Source organism: Pavona decussata, unplaced genomic scaffold, assembly GCF_977016875.1.
Source record: "Pavona decussata unplaced genomic scaffold, jaPavDecu1.1 SCAFFOLD_100, whole genome shotgun sequence".
Lineage (NCBI taxonomy): Eukaryota > Metazoa > Cnidaria > Anthozoa > Scleractinia > Agariciidae > Pavona > Pavona decussata.
The window spans coordinates 2,063,986-2,081,458 of NW_028145515.1; the positions used below are offsets into that span (position 1 = coordinate 2,063,986).

The 17,473-nt window shown below is 39.8% G+C and overlaps 2 protein-coding genes across 3 annotated transcripts; both read left to right on the forward strand.

The window, feature by feature from the left end:
• The first annotated feature begins 1,346 nt into the window (after window positions 1-1,346).
• Window positions 1,347-16,479, forward strand: LOC146472298 (uncharacterized). 2 transcript variants are annotated; one of them, XM_085119717.1, is made up of 4 exons: window positions 1,347-1,431; window positions 10,093-10,202; window positions 11,105-13,762; window positions 15,162-16,479. In XM_085119717.1, exons 2-4 carry the CDS (start codon window positions 10,151-10,153, stop codon window positions 15,809-15,811), a joined length of 3,360 nt encoding a protein of 1,119 aa, XP_084975843.1. In that variant the 5' UTR covers window positions 1,347-1,431; window positions 10,093-10,150; the 3' UTR covers window positions 15,812-16,479. The 2 variants fall into 2 exon arrangements, with proteins under 2 accessions (XP_084975843.1, XP_084975844.1); XM_085119718.1 differs by lacking the exon at window positions 1,347-1,431 and adding an exon at window positions 8,458-8,543.
• On the forward strand, window positions 3,071-5,100 carry LOC146472299 (uncharacterized). Its single transcript, XM_085119826.1, has 2 exons — window positions 3,071-3,156; window positions 3,993-5,100. Exons 1-2 carry the CDS (start codon window positions 3,105-3,107, stop codon window positions 4,631-4,633), a joined length of 693 nt encoding a protein of 230 aa, XP_084975952.1. The 5' UTR covers window positions 3,071-3,104; the 3' UTR covers window positions 4,634-5,100.
• Window positions 16,480-17,473: the final 994 nt, after the last annotated feature.

Here is a 17,473-nt window from a genome sequence, read left to right on the forward strand (position 1 = left end):
TATTTTTGCGCGGTTTAAACTATACAGAGAAAGCAGAAGTTAGCAAATGCTTTTGGAATCTCAAAAGAAAATTGGGGGTAACCATACATTTTTCAGAGATAATTAAACTTTAATTTAGGAAAAATCCCATACATTCCTTTATATTTTGGCGCTTTTTAGAGATATTATTGCTTAATTATCTCTAAAAATTGCGTGGTTACCCCTAATTTTCTTTTTGGATTCCAATAGGCCTTGCTAAGATCTGCTTTTCCCGCATAGTCATAAACCGCACAAAAATACTTCGGTATTAGTAGGCACCGTCCTTAATCAGGCATGGTTTACTCCCAATGAGCTGGTGAGGAGACGTATGGCAACATGAGCACTTCGTGCGTTTCAAATAGGACTGTCAGCCCCTCTTTATCTGGTCAAAAATGGAGATGTTTGGTTCATAGCAGAAAGGGACAGGAGACGAGAGATGCCATGGCAACATCAAAATGGATGTCATTTTGTGTCTTACCTGGTGCACATTATTGGTGCCAAGTTTGAATGGGATCACTCCAATGTTTTTGTTTTGTGATATATCTTCATTGGGGTGCGATTTGTGAAGTCATCAACTTTTGAACAAAAATTGGTAATATCTCTGGAAAAAGAGAAGATATCCAAAAAAGAAAAACATTATTCTTCTTCTCTTTGAAAAGCCTTTCAAATAGGTATACCTTATTTTTCATTTCATAAGCACTTTAAATGACTGCAAGCTTTCTGTTTCCATAATGTCCCCAGGTAGATTGTTCCATAAAAAGTTCATTACCCTGATAAAAAGGAACTTTTATACCAGTTTAGTCTCTCAGGTTTAATATAATATATGATAAGCTTTGCATGGTAGACTTCTCTGTGTCACACATGAATTGCTGCGCTCAACAATTCTTTTCTTAAGTATGCTGAAACAGAATTATCAGGTGTGGATAAGTACTCAAATTTTATTTCATTCAGTGTAGTTGTTACACCATGTGCTGGAAAAATTTAGACTCAACCGCCTGTATAGCAGTCTACCTTGGAATGTGCGTGAGATAATCCACTTTAAACAATAATGGGGTTGCATAACACAAGAACTTTTGAGGACCATACGTTCCTGCATTAAGTTTGTATACGACAAGTTCGGAAATTGCTAGAAAAGTTTGATTTACGCATATTGCATGGTAGATTTTTCTCCGAATGTCGAGCAAAAGAAACTTCTTACTTGTGACCAAGGAGGAGGCAAAAAGGTGGAGAAAAACTTGTGGACTGTCATAAAACAGCAGGTTTTAACTTCCAAAAGAAGAAGGTAAGGTCACTTTACTTCACAGTTCACTCATTTCCAACAGATTACCTTATCGCCATGTTCGGTTCACGTCAACGAGGAATTTTTCATCTTTCACCAACTGTAAATTTTGGCTTTGTACATTTACACTGCAGGTACGTATTACAGGTTTCATTCCTGTTTAGCTCTTTTTAAGTTTCTGATTTTCTCTACACGAGAGGAAATCATTAGAACGTGCTCGCAAGAAGGATTTTCGCTTTCCAGATTTTAAATTAACGTCTTGCCTTTGCCAAAAAGGTCTTCACAATTGCTTGTTTTATTCTCTATATAATGTTTAGCTTTTGTTGATTAACTGGTAAGAGTGCACGCGTTAAAAACAGAAACATCTTGGAGAAGAGAAACGAGTAAAAAGAAAAACATCAAACATTTTGATAGCTTTCACCAGGGGCACCTAGAAGAACACTTAACTAAAATAGTTAAAAATGTCGTTTTCCGGTGTCCCGGGTCGTTTTGTGTTTTGTTTGTGTAAACTAATATAGTTTGATCTGGTTGTTCGGATTCTTTAGCTTTAAGTTGCAGAAAGTTTTACATGTAATCTTCTTTCCCGAATTTGCGAGGTGTTGGTTAGTTTTATGAAAATAAAAGCTGACCTTATTTCGCATTTTTATCGAGATATTTGGCTTGAACATCCGAAAACGAAAGAATTAGTTTTTCAGTGTTATGAAATTTTGAGCTGACATTTTGCCGAAGAAATGTTCTTTGAATCTAAATCCGAATTTCTGAGGCGATCAAGGCCTTCCGAACAGAACTTCACCGAAATGAACCATTGGGTGGCCCCCGTTCCACATAAATGGTCAAACTTTTACGATTTCGTGAACAGATTCAAACATTTTGTCCAAACTGATTTTCAAAAACGACTTCAAGCTTACTTACTACACAATGCGAAACGAAAGCCAAAAGTTTCCCCATTTCCCCATTAAGATTTCCCTTAATTTCATAAGGAACTTTTCGCTACCACCGAATTTATATATCTATATATTTTAGCCTTTCGCTGGTAATCTAACCCTAAATTGCCTCAGCGAGGTCTGGCAAACCATCATTACATGTTTTATGGAAAACTCTGTGCACCAGGCCTCGTTTTCAAAAAGAGGTTCATTGCATGCAATCGTAGATCTGCCATTGAACAAGACTAGTTGTATTAGTTGAAATATTGGCCCGATTTAAGGTGTTTCGTTGTGGTTATGTTATTGTATTAAATTGTTTCATTAACTAGCATTACATGTTTTATGCAAAACACCGTGAACCAGGCCTTGTTTTTAAAGGAGGCTCAGTGCAGTCGTAGATCTAGCACTGAACAAGACTAGCTGCATTAGTTGAAATATTGGCCCGATTTAAGTTGTTTCGCTGCTGTTATGTTATTGCATTAAATTGTTTCATTAACTATCATTACAAGTTTTATGCAAAAGATTATGCACCAGGTCTCGTTTTGAAAAAGAGGCTTAGTGCAGTCGTAGATCTAGCACTGCACAAGACTAGCTGCATTAGTTGAAATATTGGCCCGATTTAAGTTGTTTCGCTGCTGTTATGTTATTGCATTAAATTGTTTCATTAACTATCATTACAAGTTTTATGCAAAAGATTATGCACCAGGTCTCGTTTTGAAAAAGAGGCTTAGTGCAGTCGTAGATCTGTCACTGAACAAGACTTTTTGTATTAGTTAAAATATTGGCCCCATTTAAGTCGTTTCGCTGCTGTTATGTTATTGCATTAACTTGTTTCATTTCTTCAAGGTAACGTGGCATCTGTTTTGAGATTTCGCTCATACAACATGGCCTTCAGAATATTACCGATGCTGTTTCTGGCGATGTTCTTTTGTATTGGTGAGTATAACGTATAAAGACGCCAGCTTGTCAGCTTGTGAACATGCGCTTTATGGGGAACAGGGCACAGCAAAACCTGGCGAGCGACGTAAGTGAAACGCGGACCGAGAGAGAGGGAGAATGAGGCGTTTGTCTTCCCATTCCGTGCAAGGCTCGCTCCGCTAGCTGATTTTTTCTTCCTGACCAATTCGCCACTACGGCGCCGACAGTGTAAAGTAAGGTACACTGAGTAATATGTTTAATGGAGTCAAAAACACGGGGAGTGCTTGTAAAATCTTCCAAGCCAGAGGTTAATGATAAAGTGCTTGACAATAATCCGGATCGAATATAATTGGAAATTTGGTTTTTGCCGAGGAGAAGTAAGGGAAAAACAGGAAAAACACATGTCTGAGCATGGACGAGAAATAAAAACAAACTAAACCCACATAAAACGCTAAGTCCGGGAATTGATCCAGGGCCACATTGGTGCGAAGCGAGTGCTCTCACCATTGCGCCTTGTCTGTTCTCCAAGATGTGACAACCTAAAGCTTGCGCAATAGTATCAAAAAGTCACACTTCTAATCGATATCTTACCCATAACCTTCATCCAAAGCTTGCTAATATTGGTCAAATTGGGTGCACCGATTCCATCTCGCCTCTTTTTTAAGCGAATGTCTTGTTTTATCAACACAATTGCAATTTTGACTTTAAGAGTTTGTGAACGACAACTCACAATTAGCAGTAGAGACAATTTTAAATTGCAATATCAAAAGCCTAGGCTGACATTGATTTGTTTAAATCGGCTACGGAGCAAGTGCATGGTAGACGCTCATGTCAAATTTGTCATTCACTTCTAGCTACAGCGGAGCAAGAAAACCACCGCAAGAACATCCAGATTCTGTTCCTTCCAGCAGACGTCATGAGAAACATGCGCAAAAACCATACTCAAAAAGAATTGCTCCCAGGCTTACCAGGCCAAGGTGCTAAGCCCTGGATCCCTGTCCGCCTCCCTGGCAACAAGACACGTTCATTTGAAATTCGCATCAATCCGCTCTTGGCTCGTAAGCTTCACCTCAGCTTACAGAATTTCAGAATCGGTCACGGCTATGGCCTGCTTTTAGAGTTGAAAAACGTGTCCCTTTCATCAAAAGGACAAACCGTTTTGGACAAGCTGGTAGAGTTTTACAAAAACTGTGGCGGACAGGAAAGGTTTCCTCGTATGAACATGACGCAAAGGATACACAGACCAAGTCCCTCTCTGATGTTATCTGGAAACATTGCGCTGATGAAACGTATTCAAAACGCGCTTAAAGATTTTTCGCCAAAGCATCTTGAGGGCTCGAAGGACGTTTTGAAACATGAGAATTCGGGTGATGTTGCACTCCACCTTATCCCGTTGACCGGCATGCGACAGAAAGTGAATAAACTAATAAAACGAACAATGGCGACCAGAGGCTGCGTTAAGATCAAGACTGAGATTTTGACTAATTCCGTATAGACCAAGGTTGCTAGGAAGCTTAAGACTTCGGTATGTGCGGAATGGACGTGGGAGTCCGACAAGAAGGTTTTGGAAACGAAGCTTTATAAGCAGTAAGTTTATCTGAAAATTCACCTAACAATATCCGCCTTGCAGCAAAATTAAACTACACTCTGTTATTTATGAGATTCTACATTTATTCTTTGAAACTTCACAACAAAGCTCTTACTCTCTGGGACTTTGCCAACCAAACAGAAATTAAATACCAACTAGAAAAATTCCGAAATTTGTTAAACATCATTTAGAAGCTCTTATAATGATTAAGATGCTGTTAATTAACTTTAGCCAGTTATATAATCAGGCCGTTTATTGACCTTTATTGTACGTGTTGTAAGATGCAATTTGTTTGATTCCCTCTTTTCTAATACCTTGTTGTAATTATGCGCTTTCTGTAAGTTGTATCACTGTGATTGAATAAATAAAATGTGTTAAAAATAAAAAAGAAGACGAAGGTTTTGGAAACGAAGCTTTGTAAGCAGTAAGAAACGCAAGAAAAGGAAGGTCAAACTTCCAATCGCTAGGCCGCAGCGTACCCCGCTGGGACATTAGCAGTTTCTTGGGTAGAAAATAAACTCAGCGTTTAATCGTAGGTTGAATCGTTCTTACATAAAACAAACTTAAGAAATCCCCCCTTTAAAAGTATGTGGTAGCGCTGCAGATTTTTTTTTTTAATCCCCTTACCCCCCCCCCCCCCCCTCCCTCCGTGCGCGCTTCACCAACGGGAAAAGTAATCGTCCGTTGGATTGTAACGTGTAAATTGCCCATTTTAAAGTAACTGCAGAAATTCTCGCGCGCGCATTGGCTAATTTTCCTTGTCAATGAGCGGACAGACACATGAATTTATAACTTATGCGATGTTTACTCAACGAATGAGAACGGTGAATTTGAAAACAACCAAACGTCAATGTGCAATGTGTCACTTTTCAACCAATAGAAAGTCTTCCTTTTTTCCATCAACCAATACGAGAGATTTCATAAAATTTAAGTTTCTATATTTTTATCCCCTGTTTTGATTTCATTTTGTCCCTTCTTGCTTTTTGTTATAGTAAAAAACCAAGTTGACCTCGGTTTTTCAAGCGTCTGTTATGTTATTGATCATTAATTTCGTCATAACATTGTCAAAGTAGTCTGCGAATTCCCACAGCTACTTTGACAATGTAATGACGAAATTCATGATCAATAACAGGACAGACGCATGAAAAACTGACGTCAATTTAGAATGGTAATTGAACAGAGTGGAGTGCAATTTGGTTTGAAATCATACGCGTGATTTCAAAATCCAACGAGCGCGCAGCGCGAGTTTGATTTGAAATCACAAGTATGATTTCAGACCAAAATTGCACAACACAAAGTTCAATTACCACTTTATTACACCTATTTTGAAATCACAGAGTATCATTGTCAATATTAATATTCTATTTTTATTACTTCATTTTCATTTTGATAGGCTAAAGAAAGGATGCGATTTAGAGCAAAAAAATGGTGCAATTTGGGAATAAATCGCACTGTTGAGAACCAATCAGATTGCAGGGATCACCAGTGATTTCAAAATGGGTGTAATAAGTTAATTAATTTTGCAGTTGCGTGCTTAGTGGCCTTTGAATGGAAGCGAGGCTGGAGTTGAGTTTGTTTTGATACAAACCTGACTGCTTTTCATATGTAGTTCTCAAACTCATTAATAATTCATCAAGAGAAAACAAAGAAAATCACTACCGTGACCGTGGTTTGGATATGTGATCCTAATTACCATAAAATTTTGCCAACTTTAGCCTTGAATTTCTCCAAGAATTATGGATCATCTGAGAAGCCATATCAAACACTCGAAAGAGTGTTTAATCAGATATCAAAACACATCGAAGTCGTTTAAAAAAACTCGGCTGCGCCTCGTTTTTTCAACCTACTTCTCAGTGTTTGGATATTTGATGAAACATTCTTCCTCGTGTTTGATATATTACATCATTCTGTTCCTTGCTAACTAGTTTGCTTTTAACTATGAGGAGCACTGAGGTTTGTATCAATAAAAAGACAACTCCAGCTTCGCTTCCACTCAAAGGCTAGGTTACTAAGCACATAACTGTAAAATAAGTGATTGGCCCATACGATTGGCAATAAGGGCACTGCGTGCGTTTCAAGTAGGACTGTGTGGCTCTCCTTATCTGGTCGAAAATGGAGATGTTTGGTTCATAGCAGAAAGGGAACAGGAGACGAGAGATGTCATGGCAACCCCAAATGGATGTGATTTTGTGTCTTACTTGGCGTACATTATTGGTGCCAATTTTGAATAAGATCACTCCAATATTTTTATTTTGAGATCTTTCTTCATTGGGGTGCGATTTGTGACGTCATCAACTTTTGAACAAAAATTTTTAATATCTGCGGAAAAAGAGAAGATATTCAAAAAAAAAAACACCATTCTTATTCTCTTTGAAAGGCCTTTCAAATAGGTAAAACTTATTTTTCACTTCATGAGCACTTTAATGGCTGGAAGCTCTCTGCTTCCTCAATGTCCCCAGGTAGATTGTTCCATAAGCTGATTACCCTGATAAAAAAAGAACGTTTATACCAGTTTAGTCTCTCAGGTTTAATATTAAGTTAATTGTACGAGTGATTAGCTCTGCATAGTGGACTGCTCTGTGTCACACAAAGATTGCTTCGCTCAACAATCTAAAGTACGCTGAAACAGAATTATCAGATGTGGATAAATACTCAAATTTTATTTCATTCAGTGCACTTGTTGCACCCTGTGCTGTAAAATTTAGACTCAACCGCCTGAATAGCAGTCTATCACGGAAGGCGGATAGGATTGATAACAATAAATATCAAAAATGGTTTTAAAAGAGACTCAGACGTTTCGGGTATATAACCCTTCTTCAGTGTGGAGAAAACCGTTGAATTACGCTACCGGACACACGTGCACATATGAATAGCATATGAATATCCTGTAAACGATGCCCTACTATTCTTTGGTGAAACCGGGCGGAGCCTTAGGATTCTTTTTAGCGAACTCTTACGAAGTATCCGCAACAGCACTCATGGATACCCTGTGGCCCAAATTTTAACCACACAGGTCACAGTATTTCAGATATCCGGATGTGGGGTATACAGTTATGCAATGGGACAAACCTCCAGCGCAGGCAGCGTGAAATGAGGTTGATTTTCCAACTTGGAACTGTTCAGCCGGATGGACTTAACGTCAATTTTAGCTAAATTGAATTGTAACTTTTAATGCGTGAGCGCGTTTCTATTCATATGCGCGCGTGTGTCCGGTAGCGTCAACGGTTTTCTCCACAATGAAGAAGGGTTATATATATCTGAAACGTCTGTGTTTCTTTCAAAACCATTTTTGACACTTTTTGATATTTATTGTTATCAATCCTATCCGACAACATTTTCAAGTGTCACGCATCTCCAAGGAACTTCCTTTCACCGTTCATTATCTCGGAAGGTGCATGAGAATATCCACTATTAAACATGAAGGGATTGCATAACACAAGAACTTTTGAGGACCATAAGTTCCTGCATTAAGTTTGTATACGATAAGTTCGGAAATTGCCAGAAGAGTTTGATTTATGCATATTGCATGGTAGATTGTTCTCCAAATCTCGAGCAAGAGAAACTTCTTGCTTGTGACCAAGAAGGAGGCCAAAAGGCGGAGAAAAACTTGTGGGCTGTCATAAAACAGCAGGTTTTAACTTCCAAAAGAAGAAGGTTAAGTCACAGTTACTTCCCACTGCACTCATCTCCAACAGATTACCTTATCGCCGGGTTCAGTTCACATCAACGAGGAATTTTTCACCTTTTGCTTCTTCGCAGCAAGAATGACGTGATACCAACTGTAAAAGATTTTTGGTTTTGTACATTTACGATGCAGGTACGTATTACAGTTTCCATTCTTGTTTAACTGTTTTCAATTTTCTCATTTTCTTTAAACGAGAGAAAATCATTAGAACGTGCTGGCAAGAGGGATTTTCGCTTTTGTGATTTTAAATTAACGTCTTGCCTTTGCCAAAAGGGTCTTCATAATTGCTTGTTTTATTCTCTATACAATGTTTAGCTTTTGCTGATTAACTCGTAAGAGTGCACGTGCTCAAAACAGGATCATTTTCAAGAGGAAAAACGAGGAAAATGAAAAACATCAAACATTTTGGTAGCTCTCACCAGGGGCTCCCGAGGAGAACACTTAACCACAATAGTGGCCTTTAAAGGCTTGTTTGTGTAAACTAATATAGTTTGATCTAGCTGTTCGGATTCTTTAGCTCAAAATTTTAGTTGCAGAAGGGTTTACGACATGTAATCTTCTTTCCCGAATTTACGAGGTGTTGGTTAGCTTTATGAAAATAAAAGCTGACCTTACTTCGCATTTCAATCGAGATATTTGGCTTGAACATCCGAAAACAAAAGGAATTAGTTTTTCAGTGTTGTGAAATTTTGAGCTGACATTTTGCTGAAGAAAACTTTAAATGTTCTTTAAAACTAAATCCGAATTTCTGAGGCGATCAAGGCCTTCTCAACAGACCTTCACCGAAATGAACCGTTGCCCTCCACCCCCTCCCCCTCCGTTCCACCTAAATGGTCAAACCTTTACGATTTCATGAACAGATTCAAACGTTCTCTCCAGATTGATTTTCAAAACCGATTTCAAGCTTACTTGCTACACGATGCGAAACGAAAGCCAAACGTTTCCCCATGAGAGTAGATTCCCCTTAATTTCATAAGAAACATTTCGCTACCACCTGAATTTTATATCTATATATTTTAGCCTTTCGTAGGTAGCATAACCCTAAAATGCCTCAGCAAAGTCTGGCAAGGCATCATTACAAGTTTTATGCAAAAGATTGTCTCGCGTCGCGCTTTAAAAAAGAGGCATAATGCAATCGTAGCTCTAGCATTGAACAAGGCTAGTTATATCGCTGCTTTTATGTTATTTCATTAACTTGTTCCATTATCCATGGGCAATAGGAAACATGGGTTTCGACTAAGCAAATTATAATATTACATTTATCTCAAATACAGTTGAATTACTCACAATGAAATAGTCTTAAGTCTTTTCTGGTCGTTTCCCCCCATTTATTTCTTGTAGAATAGCCCTGCTTAACAAGTAACAACGCGCCGTTTGACTCAGTACAAATTTAGCCTGCACTTTTTAGTGTTAACGCTCACGCGCTTAGCGGCTGTGCCTGGGGTTTCAATAACATGGCACGGTTACCAAGACTTAACGAATGAAGGCTGGCGATATAAGAATGTTATGGCTATTCTACAAGAAATAAATGGGGAGAAACGACCAGAAAAGAGAAAAGACTACTTCATTGTGAGTAATTCAAATTAATTTAAAATAAATGTGATCTTTATTTAGTCGAAACCCATGTTTCCTATAGCCCATGCATAATCGTGTTAATCTATGCACTGCTATTTTCTTCAAGGTAATGTGGTATCTGTTCACTTTGTAATGAAATAAAAAAGATATTTCGCTCATACAACATGGCTTTCAGAATATTACCGATGCTGTTTCTGGCGATGTTCTTCTGTCTTGGTGAGTATAGCGTGTAACGACGCCAGCTTATCAGCTTGTAAACATGTACTTTATATGGGAAGCAAGGAGCAGAAAAAGCCGGCGAGCGAAGCAAGTAAAACGCGGACGGAGAGAGTGGGGAGAATGAGGCACTTTTTCCCCAGTCCGTGCTCGGCTCGCTCCGCTAGCTGATTTTAGTAAAGTAAAGTAAAGTAAAGTAAAGTAAAGTAAAGTAAAGTAAAGTAAAGTAAAGTAAAGTAAAGTAAAGTAAAGTAAAGTAAAGTAAAGTAAAGTAAAGTAAAGTAAAGTAAAGTAAAGTAAAGTAAAGTAATTTGTTTAACGTCAATAACACGGGGAGTGCTTTTGCAATCTCCTAAGCCAGAGGCCCATGATAAAGTGCTTCATAATAATCCGGATCAAATATAATTGGAAATTGGAAATTTTATGTTTTTGAGGAGAGCGAAAAACCAGGAAAAACACCTGTCTGAGCGTCTGAGCATGGACGAGAACCAACAACAAACTCAACCCATATATAACGCCGAGCCCGGGGATTAAACCAGGGCCACATCGGTGGGAAGAGAGTGCTCTCACCACTGCGCCATCTCTGCTCTCCAAGATGTGATAACTCTAAAGGGTGCGCAATAGTATACAAAAGCCACACTTGTAATCAATTTCTTACTCATAACCTTGATCCGAAGATTGTTAATATTGGTCAAATGGCGTCCACTGATTTCATCTCGCCTCTTTTTTTATGCGAACGTTTGGTTTTATCAACAGAATTACAAATTTTGACTTTGAGTGTTTGTGAACGACAACTCACAATTAGCAGTAGAAACAATATAAAATATGATATAAAAGTTTTAATCGGCTACAGAACAAGCGTATACTAAACGCTCATGTCAATTTTGTCATTACACTTCTAGCTACAGCGGAGCAAGAAAACCACCGCAAGAACATCCAGATTCTTTTCCTTCCAGCAGACGTCATGAGAAACATGCGCAAAAACCATACAGAAAACGAATTGCTCCCAGGCTTACCAGGCCAAGGTGCTAAGCCCTGGATCCCTGTCCGCCTCCCTGGTAACAAGACACGTTTATTTGAAATTCGCATCAATCCACTCTTGGCTCGTAAGCTTCACCTCAGCTTACAACATTTCAGCATCGGTCACGGCTATGGCCTGCTTTTAGAGTTGAAAAACGTGTCCCTTTCATCAAAAGGACAAACCGTTTTGGACAAGCTGGTAGAGTTTTACAAAAACTGTGGCGGAAAAGAAAAGTTTTCTCGTTTAAACATGACGCAAAGGATACGCAGGCCACGTCCCTCTCTGATGCTATCCGGAAACATTGCGCTAATGAAACGTATTCAAAACGCGCTTAAGCATTTTTCGCCAAAGCGTCTTGAGGGCTTGACGGACGTTTTGAAACACAACAATTCGAGTGGTGTAGCACTCCACCTTATCCCGTTGACTGGCATGCGACAGAAAGTGAATAAACTAATAAAACGAACGATGGCGACCAGGGGCTGCGTTAAGATCAAGACTAATGCATTGACGCATGCGCTGGAGGTGTTCAGGAGAACAATAGAGAGCAATAGAAACATAACGAGGGTGAACAAGAATGAAAGTACCAACCTTGGTCACGGGAATGATGCACGCAAAACGGATATCCATGAAAACAACAACAATAACACCATTAACAACGGCAGCAACAATCATAATAGCAATAATAACACCAATAGCATCAATATCCTTGGCAACAACAACAACAACAACAACAAAAACAATAGCAACAACACCAATAAGAAAAGCAATGAAGAAGTCAAAGAAAGAAAAGAACTGTCGTTTCCTCGTGACCTGAAGTCTTTTAGTATACACCCAGAAAGCAAAATGAATTTTGCATCTTCTTCTGCTATAAGCTCCACCGGTAATACTGCAGTAACCAAAATTGTGTCTGCTCTCTCCAGTCCCAGGAAGATGATTACCCATGTGCCGCTGAGCGGTGCTAACAAGAAAGCGAGCCAATTGCTGCTTAAGAAGAAGGACGAGGCCACGAGCCTTGAGAGCAGCGAAGAAGAAAATAGAGCTCATGTCAACACCTTTACCAACGATATAAGCAGCGTCAACGGTAAGATGAGTGACGAGATGGGGTTTGAGTTAAGTGAAGTAAAGAACGTGCCTAATAAGATGGTTATCGACACTGAATTTGATGACAAGCAGAGGAAGAGCAACGCAAGCGACAGCTACAATGACGGAAATGTCGACGACACCGGTAGCTGGAATGGCCAGGAGAAAAATGGTGCAAAGGCATCGAAGATGAAAACTAGTCAACAAGATTTATTTACGAGCAAAGCGAAAAAGGGGAACGATTCAATAGAAGTTCAAAGAAATGGTTCGAAAATTCTAGCCGGATTCGGTGGAAATGACCGTAATACTCGACCTGTCAATCAAACTGTCAATCCTTTTCAAACTGTCAAGGGCTCAAAAGGGATCAAAGACAGTAAAAATATACTTGCACTTAGTGGACCTCCCGAACAAACCACTACGATCAATAATAAACAGAGCAGAAAGGAGCCTCCAGTAACTTTCTACTACAAGCCAAAGAGGTTAAAGCTGCATTTCAAAGGCAGAGAGTATGCGAAGGAGGACCACAATGAAGATGACTTGGACAGCGAGAGTTATGAAGGCGAAGGACGATTTTTGAAACTGGTTCACATGCGAAGCCGCAAGCCACGTGTCAAGGGAATGAAGCCACAAGACGAGCGAAATGAACAGGGTGAAATTACGAAACAAGATAACCTTGAAAAACAGAATAATAACCAGCACAGAAAATTTGGCGACTCCCCAATTGATGCAAGCTACGATGGTAACGTAGACAATACGAAACTTCCCTTAGAAGGGGAGTTTCGAAGGCTTGGAGCCCACGGTTTAGGGTCCCACAAACCAAAGTTAAAGAGGTTAAAGCTGCATTTTAAGGGTAGGAAATACCCGAAGGTCAAGGAAGGCAATGACGAGGATGATTTGCACAGTGAAAGTTACGAAGGCGAAGGACGATTTGTGAAGCTGATTCACATGCGAAGGCGTAAGCCACATTTCAAAGGAATGAAGCTGCAAGGCAATCTAGATGAACAGGGTAAACCTGAAAACCAGAATAATAACCAGCACAGGAAGTTTCACGACTCCACAGTGGATGCGAGTTACGATGGTAACGAAGACAACATGAAAGTTCGGTTAGGAGGGAACGTTGTTAGGCTTCGAGGCCACAGTCACGCATCGTTCATTCACAGGCGCAAGAGACCCAAAATTCGTGTTGTCTTATATGACAATAATGAAGAAGAGGAAAAGGAACGACACAATCAAAGCTGGCGCAACGGCAAGAGCGAAAAATTAGCAGAGAAAATTCACGAAGATGACTACGAGACCGAGTCGGAACCCATGGACAGTGAAAACGTAGGGAATTATGAACAAGATAACTCAGATTCTGATGTGTCTGACAGTATTGGAAATGATGATAGCAGCCACCTTGGACGAGGCAAGAGCGCCGGTGAAGTGCCTGACTTGGAGCCCTATCTTAGGAAAAACTTCGGTTAGTATATCGTGTATTAGTATAACACGGTGATCAACGAAAGGGACATGTAGGGTTGTTCCTAGAATGGATACCCCAAAAGAAGGCTGGACACCTTATGGTGTAATGTAATATTCTTAATCGTGATAGCCCTGACGTAGAAGACAACAGAAGCCGATTCGTTAGACAGAGAACTGAGAGAATAGAGTTCCATTTAGGCAAGGAATATCCGTTTTGGGGGGTTTAGCACTGTTCTACACTATTTAGGCCTTAGCATTGTCATTTGTTGTCATGTCGTAAGTTATAAATTACTATTTTCGTCAGCTAGCCTAGCTCTTTGTTCTAGTGAATATGGATAGAAGGTATCAAGCAAATAACCCTGGTTCGAGACCTACACTAACTTGACTTTTTTAAACTTCATTTTACCGTTCGTAAGATTTCTATTGTGTAAACATCATAAGGTGGCCAACCTTGTTTTCAAGTATCCATTCTAGTATCAACTGGACGTCTAGTTTTCGATAGAACGTCATGGGTACGCGCGCAAGAAAACTTGCCGATCTTACAAACCAACTAGCTAGAAAGAGACTATTTTTTTCTGAATTTCTTTCTTGAATAGATTGGTTACTGGGTTATGGGTTATGCTAAAACAATCAGACGGCTCTCTCTGTTTCTATCGGCTTTAATGGTTGGCTTGGGGCTTGGCCTCTAGACAACTATCAGACGAAACAGCTTGCCGCCTAATTGTTAGATATAGAGGACAAATTCATAAGCCACATTGACGAAAACGGCGTCGGTTTTTACCAGTCCTTCTTTCTCGGGTTCCCCAAATGTACTTATAGGCGCGTTCTTTGATGACCCCCCCCCCCCCCCCAGCCCCTTTTTTGCAAGTTGTCTCGTGCCAACTCTGTGACTACAAATCACATGCTCGCATTTATGAACCAGCTACAACTTCAACTTGGTTTGTTCACGATTTTGTCGCGATTCCAGTGCGATGTCACTGCAATTTCTAGTATCCGGGTTTTAAGTAGATAACATTGACCAAACTGCAAGGAGGTCTTTGTTTGTCATAGACACACTTGAGGGCGAAAAAAGGGATTAAATTAAATAAAGAAAATTGAACAGAGATCGCGTGTGTAAACGGTTGGGAGCTGGTCATTGTGTGAATTCGTAATATAGCTGTAGAGGTAAAGATAATTATATGAAATCCATGTATTCCAAATGCAAAAGAAAGAACTATTAAATGGAACTGAGCCATCACAATTATGTTCGTTTGCAGCTTTTTGGTTTCAGGATATTTTTCGCAGTTGCTTACGTTGCGTGCATTACCGCGGTGGTTTATCATTTATTAACTCTTTTATCCGCTGCTCAAAATATGAGAATTTCATATAGTTAATTTCCATCTGTCTTGTTTTTCATTCAGAGGACGAGGAAAACGAGGAGAGCAGAGAAATCAAGTTGTACACAGATCAGGATGTTGAACTGGGAAACACCATAGCTAAAGCAACCAGTAGCACGCCAAAACAGGGTGATGGTGCAATACTCGAGGAGCCAACGATGAAATTGGTTGGCAATGAGTACGAAGAACCAGGGAGAGATCCCATTCAGAAACTGCCATTTAAAATGCAAGAAGATTCGGAGGGGCTTGGCACTAGTCTCCCTAGAGATCCGCCCCACAATGCGTTTGGGCAACATGATATGGATGTGTCAGCAAACTCAGTGATGCCACCGGATGAATCACTTTCGTTTCCTGAAACTGCACAGCAGTCTCCAATGACAGGCACGTCGGAGACGGCAACACCTGACACCGCAACATTTTCAGATGATAATTATCAACCCAGCGAAACAACGCAAATGGCTGATTCGACGCCGTTCCCACAGGACAGCCTCAGTATGACACCACAGCAGACTAGCGAACCGAATGTTGGTACTCAGTCTATGACTTCCGACATGCAGCCTGGGGAGATAAGAGCGGTGATTTCCGGTCGCACGAAAATGGCGCCAAAAGCTGGCTTCAGGAAGACGGTGAAAAGTAAAGGTCCCGGAGTAAAGAAAAAACATTCCGACAAATAGAGCGGATAAAAAGGAATTTAAGCAGCTGCTATGGACACAGCAATGACAACGACAACGTCACAAAACGATAAAACGACCATGTCAGTAAATATTTCATTCAGGGGCACCCAACGCGAACATTTAAACAAAATCTAGCTTAAATTAAAATGTTGTCTCCTGTGTTCCCAGATCGTGTTGTTCCCTTTCTTTAAAAGCATATTTGTGTAAGCTGATACAGTTTGATCTCTTCAGATACTTCAGCTGAAAATTTAAGTTGCAGAAAATTTTAGGAAGTGGAATCTCATGCCACAACTTAACGAGCTACTGTTGGCTTTACAGAAAACCAAGCTGACCTTCTTTCGCATTTTTAATGACATATTTGTCCCTCCGATAAAAAAGGAATTAGTTTTCCAGTGTTACGACTGAAACTTTGGGCTAACATATCGTCGAAGATATCTTAATATTTTCTTTGACGGCTAAATCCAAATTTCTGAGGGAATTAGGGTTTTTTGAAAAGAAATTTACTGAAAAGAATCGCTGGGTGCCCCTATATCATCGTCTGGATAAACCAAATATCAAGAATTGAAATTAAAGTAGAAGACTCAATACTGAATAAGTGTTCGCTGAAGAGGAAGAAAATAATTACCGGAAATAGTCAATTGTTTGATGCAGTTATATTTGTAGCAGTGCAATAAAAATTTAAAAATTTAAACTCATACAACGTTTCTGCTGCGCGTGTCTGTATAAAGATGTTGCGTTGCAACATTGCACGCAACCTCGCGTCCAGGGCTTTTCCTTGTAAATTTACAAGCGAAAGACCTTAGGAACGAGGTTATAGCACGTGACCCTAGGCAAGATAGATGTTTATGTTGTAGTTGTCAGCTGTTTGACATACAAACGAGGCAATTGGATCATTGACACTTCCTCGCCTTGTTTGCGTGCCTTTTTTAAGCAAAAGAATATTTAACCGCAGGCTTCGTGAACAAACGTTTGTCTTTGAGCCCATCCGGCATCATTACGTTTACCACGTGCATTTGGTAGACAGTTGACCTCGCGGTAGCTGTTCTACTTTTTGCTGTGCTACACCGTGCTGACGAGAGCCAACCAGCTCGAAACAACTGTCCACGGTTGCATTTTTGGATTCTAGGTTTGGTCTCTATAATGTCGCTGTCGCGTTAAGTTTACTACGCAGTCAGATCAGCCTTGCAGTTGAGCCACTCAACTGTAATAACCTTGGGCCCATGAGATCGAATGATGAACATGGGTTGTAAAATGAGTGCAATTTTATTACGTTTCAAATTGGTAGGGGTGTGGGGCTCGGTTCTCTAAACCCTTACAGTATTTCAGGCCAAAATTTGCAATTTTCCGGTACCCTCAGGCCTTTGCAGACCTAATTTTCATACCCATGCATTTTGCCGAGGATTGATTTCTAGAATCCATACCCATCTTCAGACTTTCAGACCAAAATGGTTAAAATCTATAGCCCTTTTTCACACAAAAACGGCTCAATAACCATACTCTTTGGTGTCGCACATAACTATATAGCTTATACAGGGATTATCCCCCACGCCGATATCGAACTAAATTCACATTGTAAAATGAAGTTTTTATTATTACAGCGATAGTGATAAATGTTTAATGTTTAACTAGTGTACATGACATAGCTTGTAAAACGGTTTATAC

Bases quoted from the DNA above. Each gene is read 5' to 3' on its own strand.
- LOC146472299 (XM_085119826.1), top strand. From the start codon at position 3,105: ATGGCCTTCAGAATATTACCGATGCTGTTTCTGGCGATGTTCTTTTGT. The intron at 3,157-3,992 runs GTGAGTATAACG...ATTCACTTCTAG, and splicing joins GGCGATGTTCTTTTGTATTG to CTACAGCGGAGCAAGAAAAC.
- LOC146472298 (XM_085119717.1), top strand. From the start codon at position 10,151: ATGGCTTTCAGAATATTACCGATGCTGTTTCTGGCGATGTTCTTCTGT. The intron at 10,203-11,104 runs GTGAGTATAGCG...TTACACTTCTAG, and splicing joins GGCGATGTTCTTCTGTCTTG to CTACAGCGGAGCAAGAAAAC. The intron at 13,763-15,161 runs GTTAGTATATCG...TTTTTCATTCAG, and splicing joins CTATCTTAGGAAAAACTTCG to AGGACGAGGAAAACGAGGAG.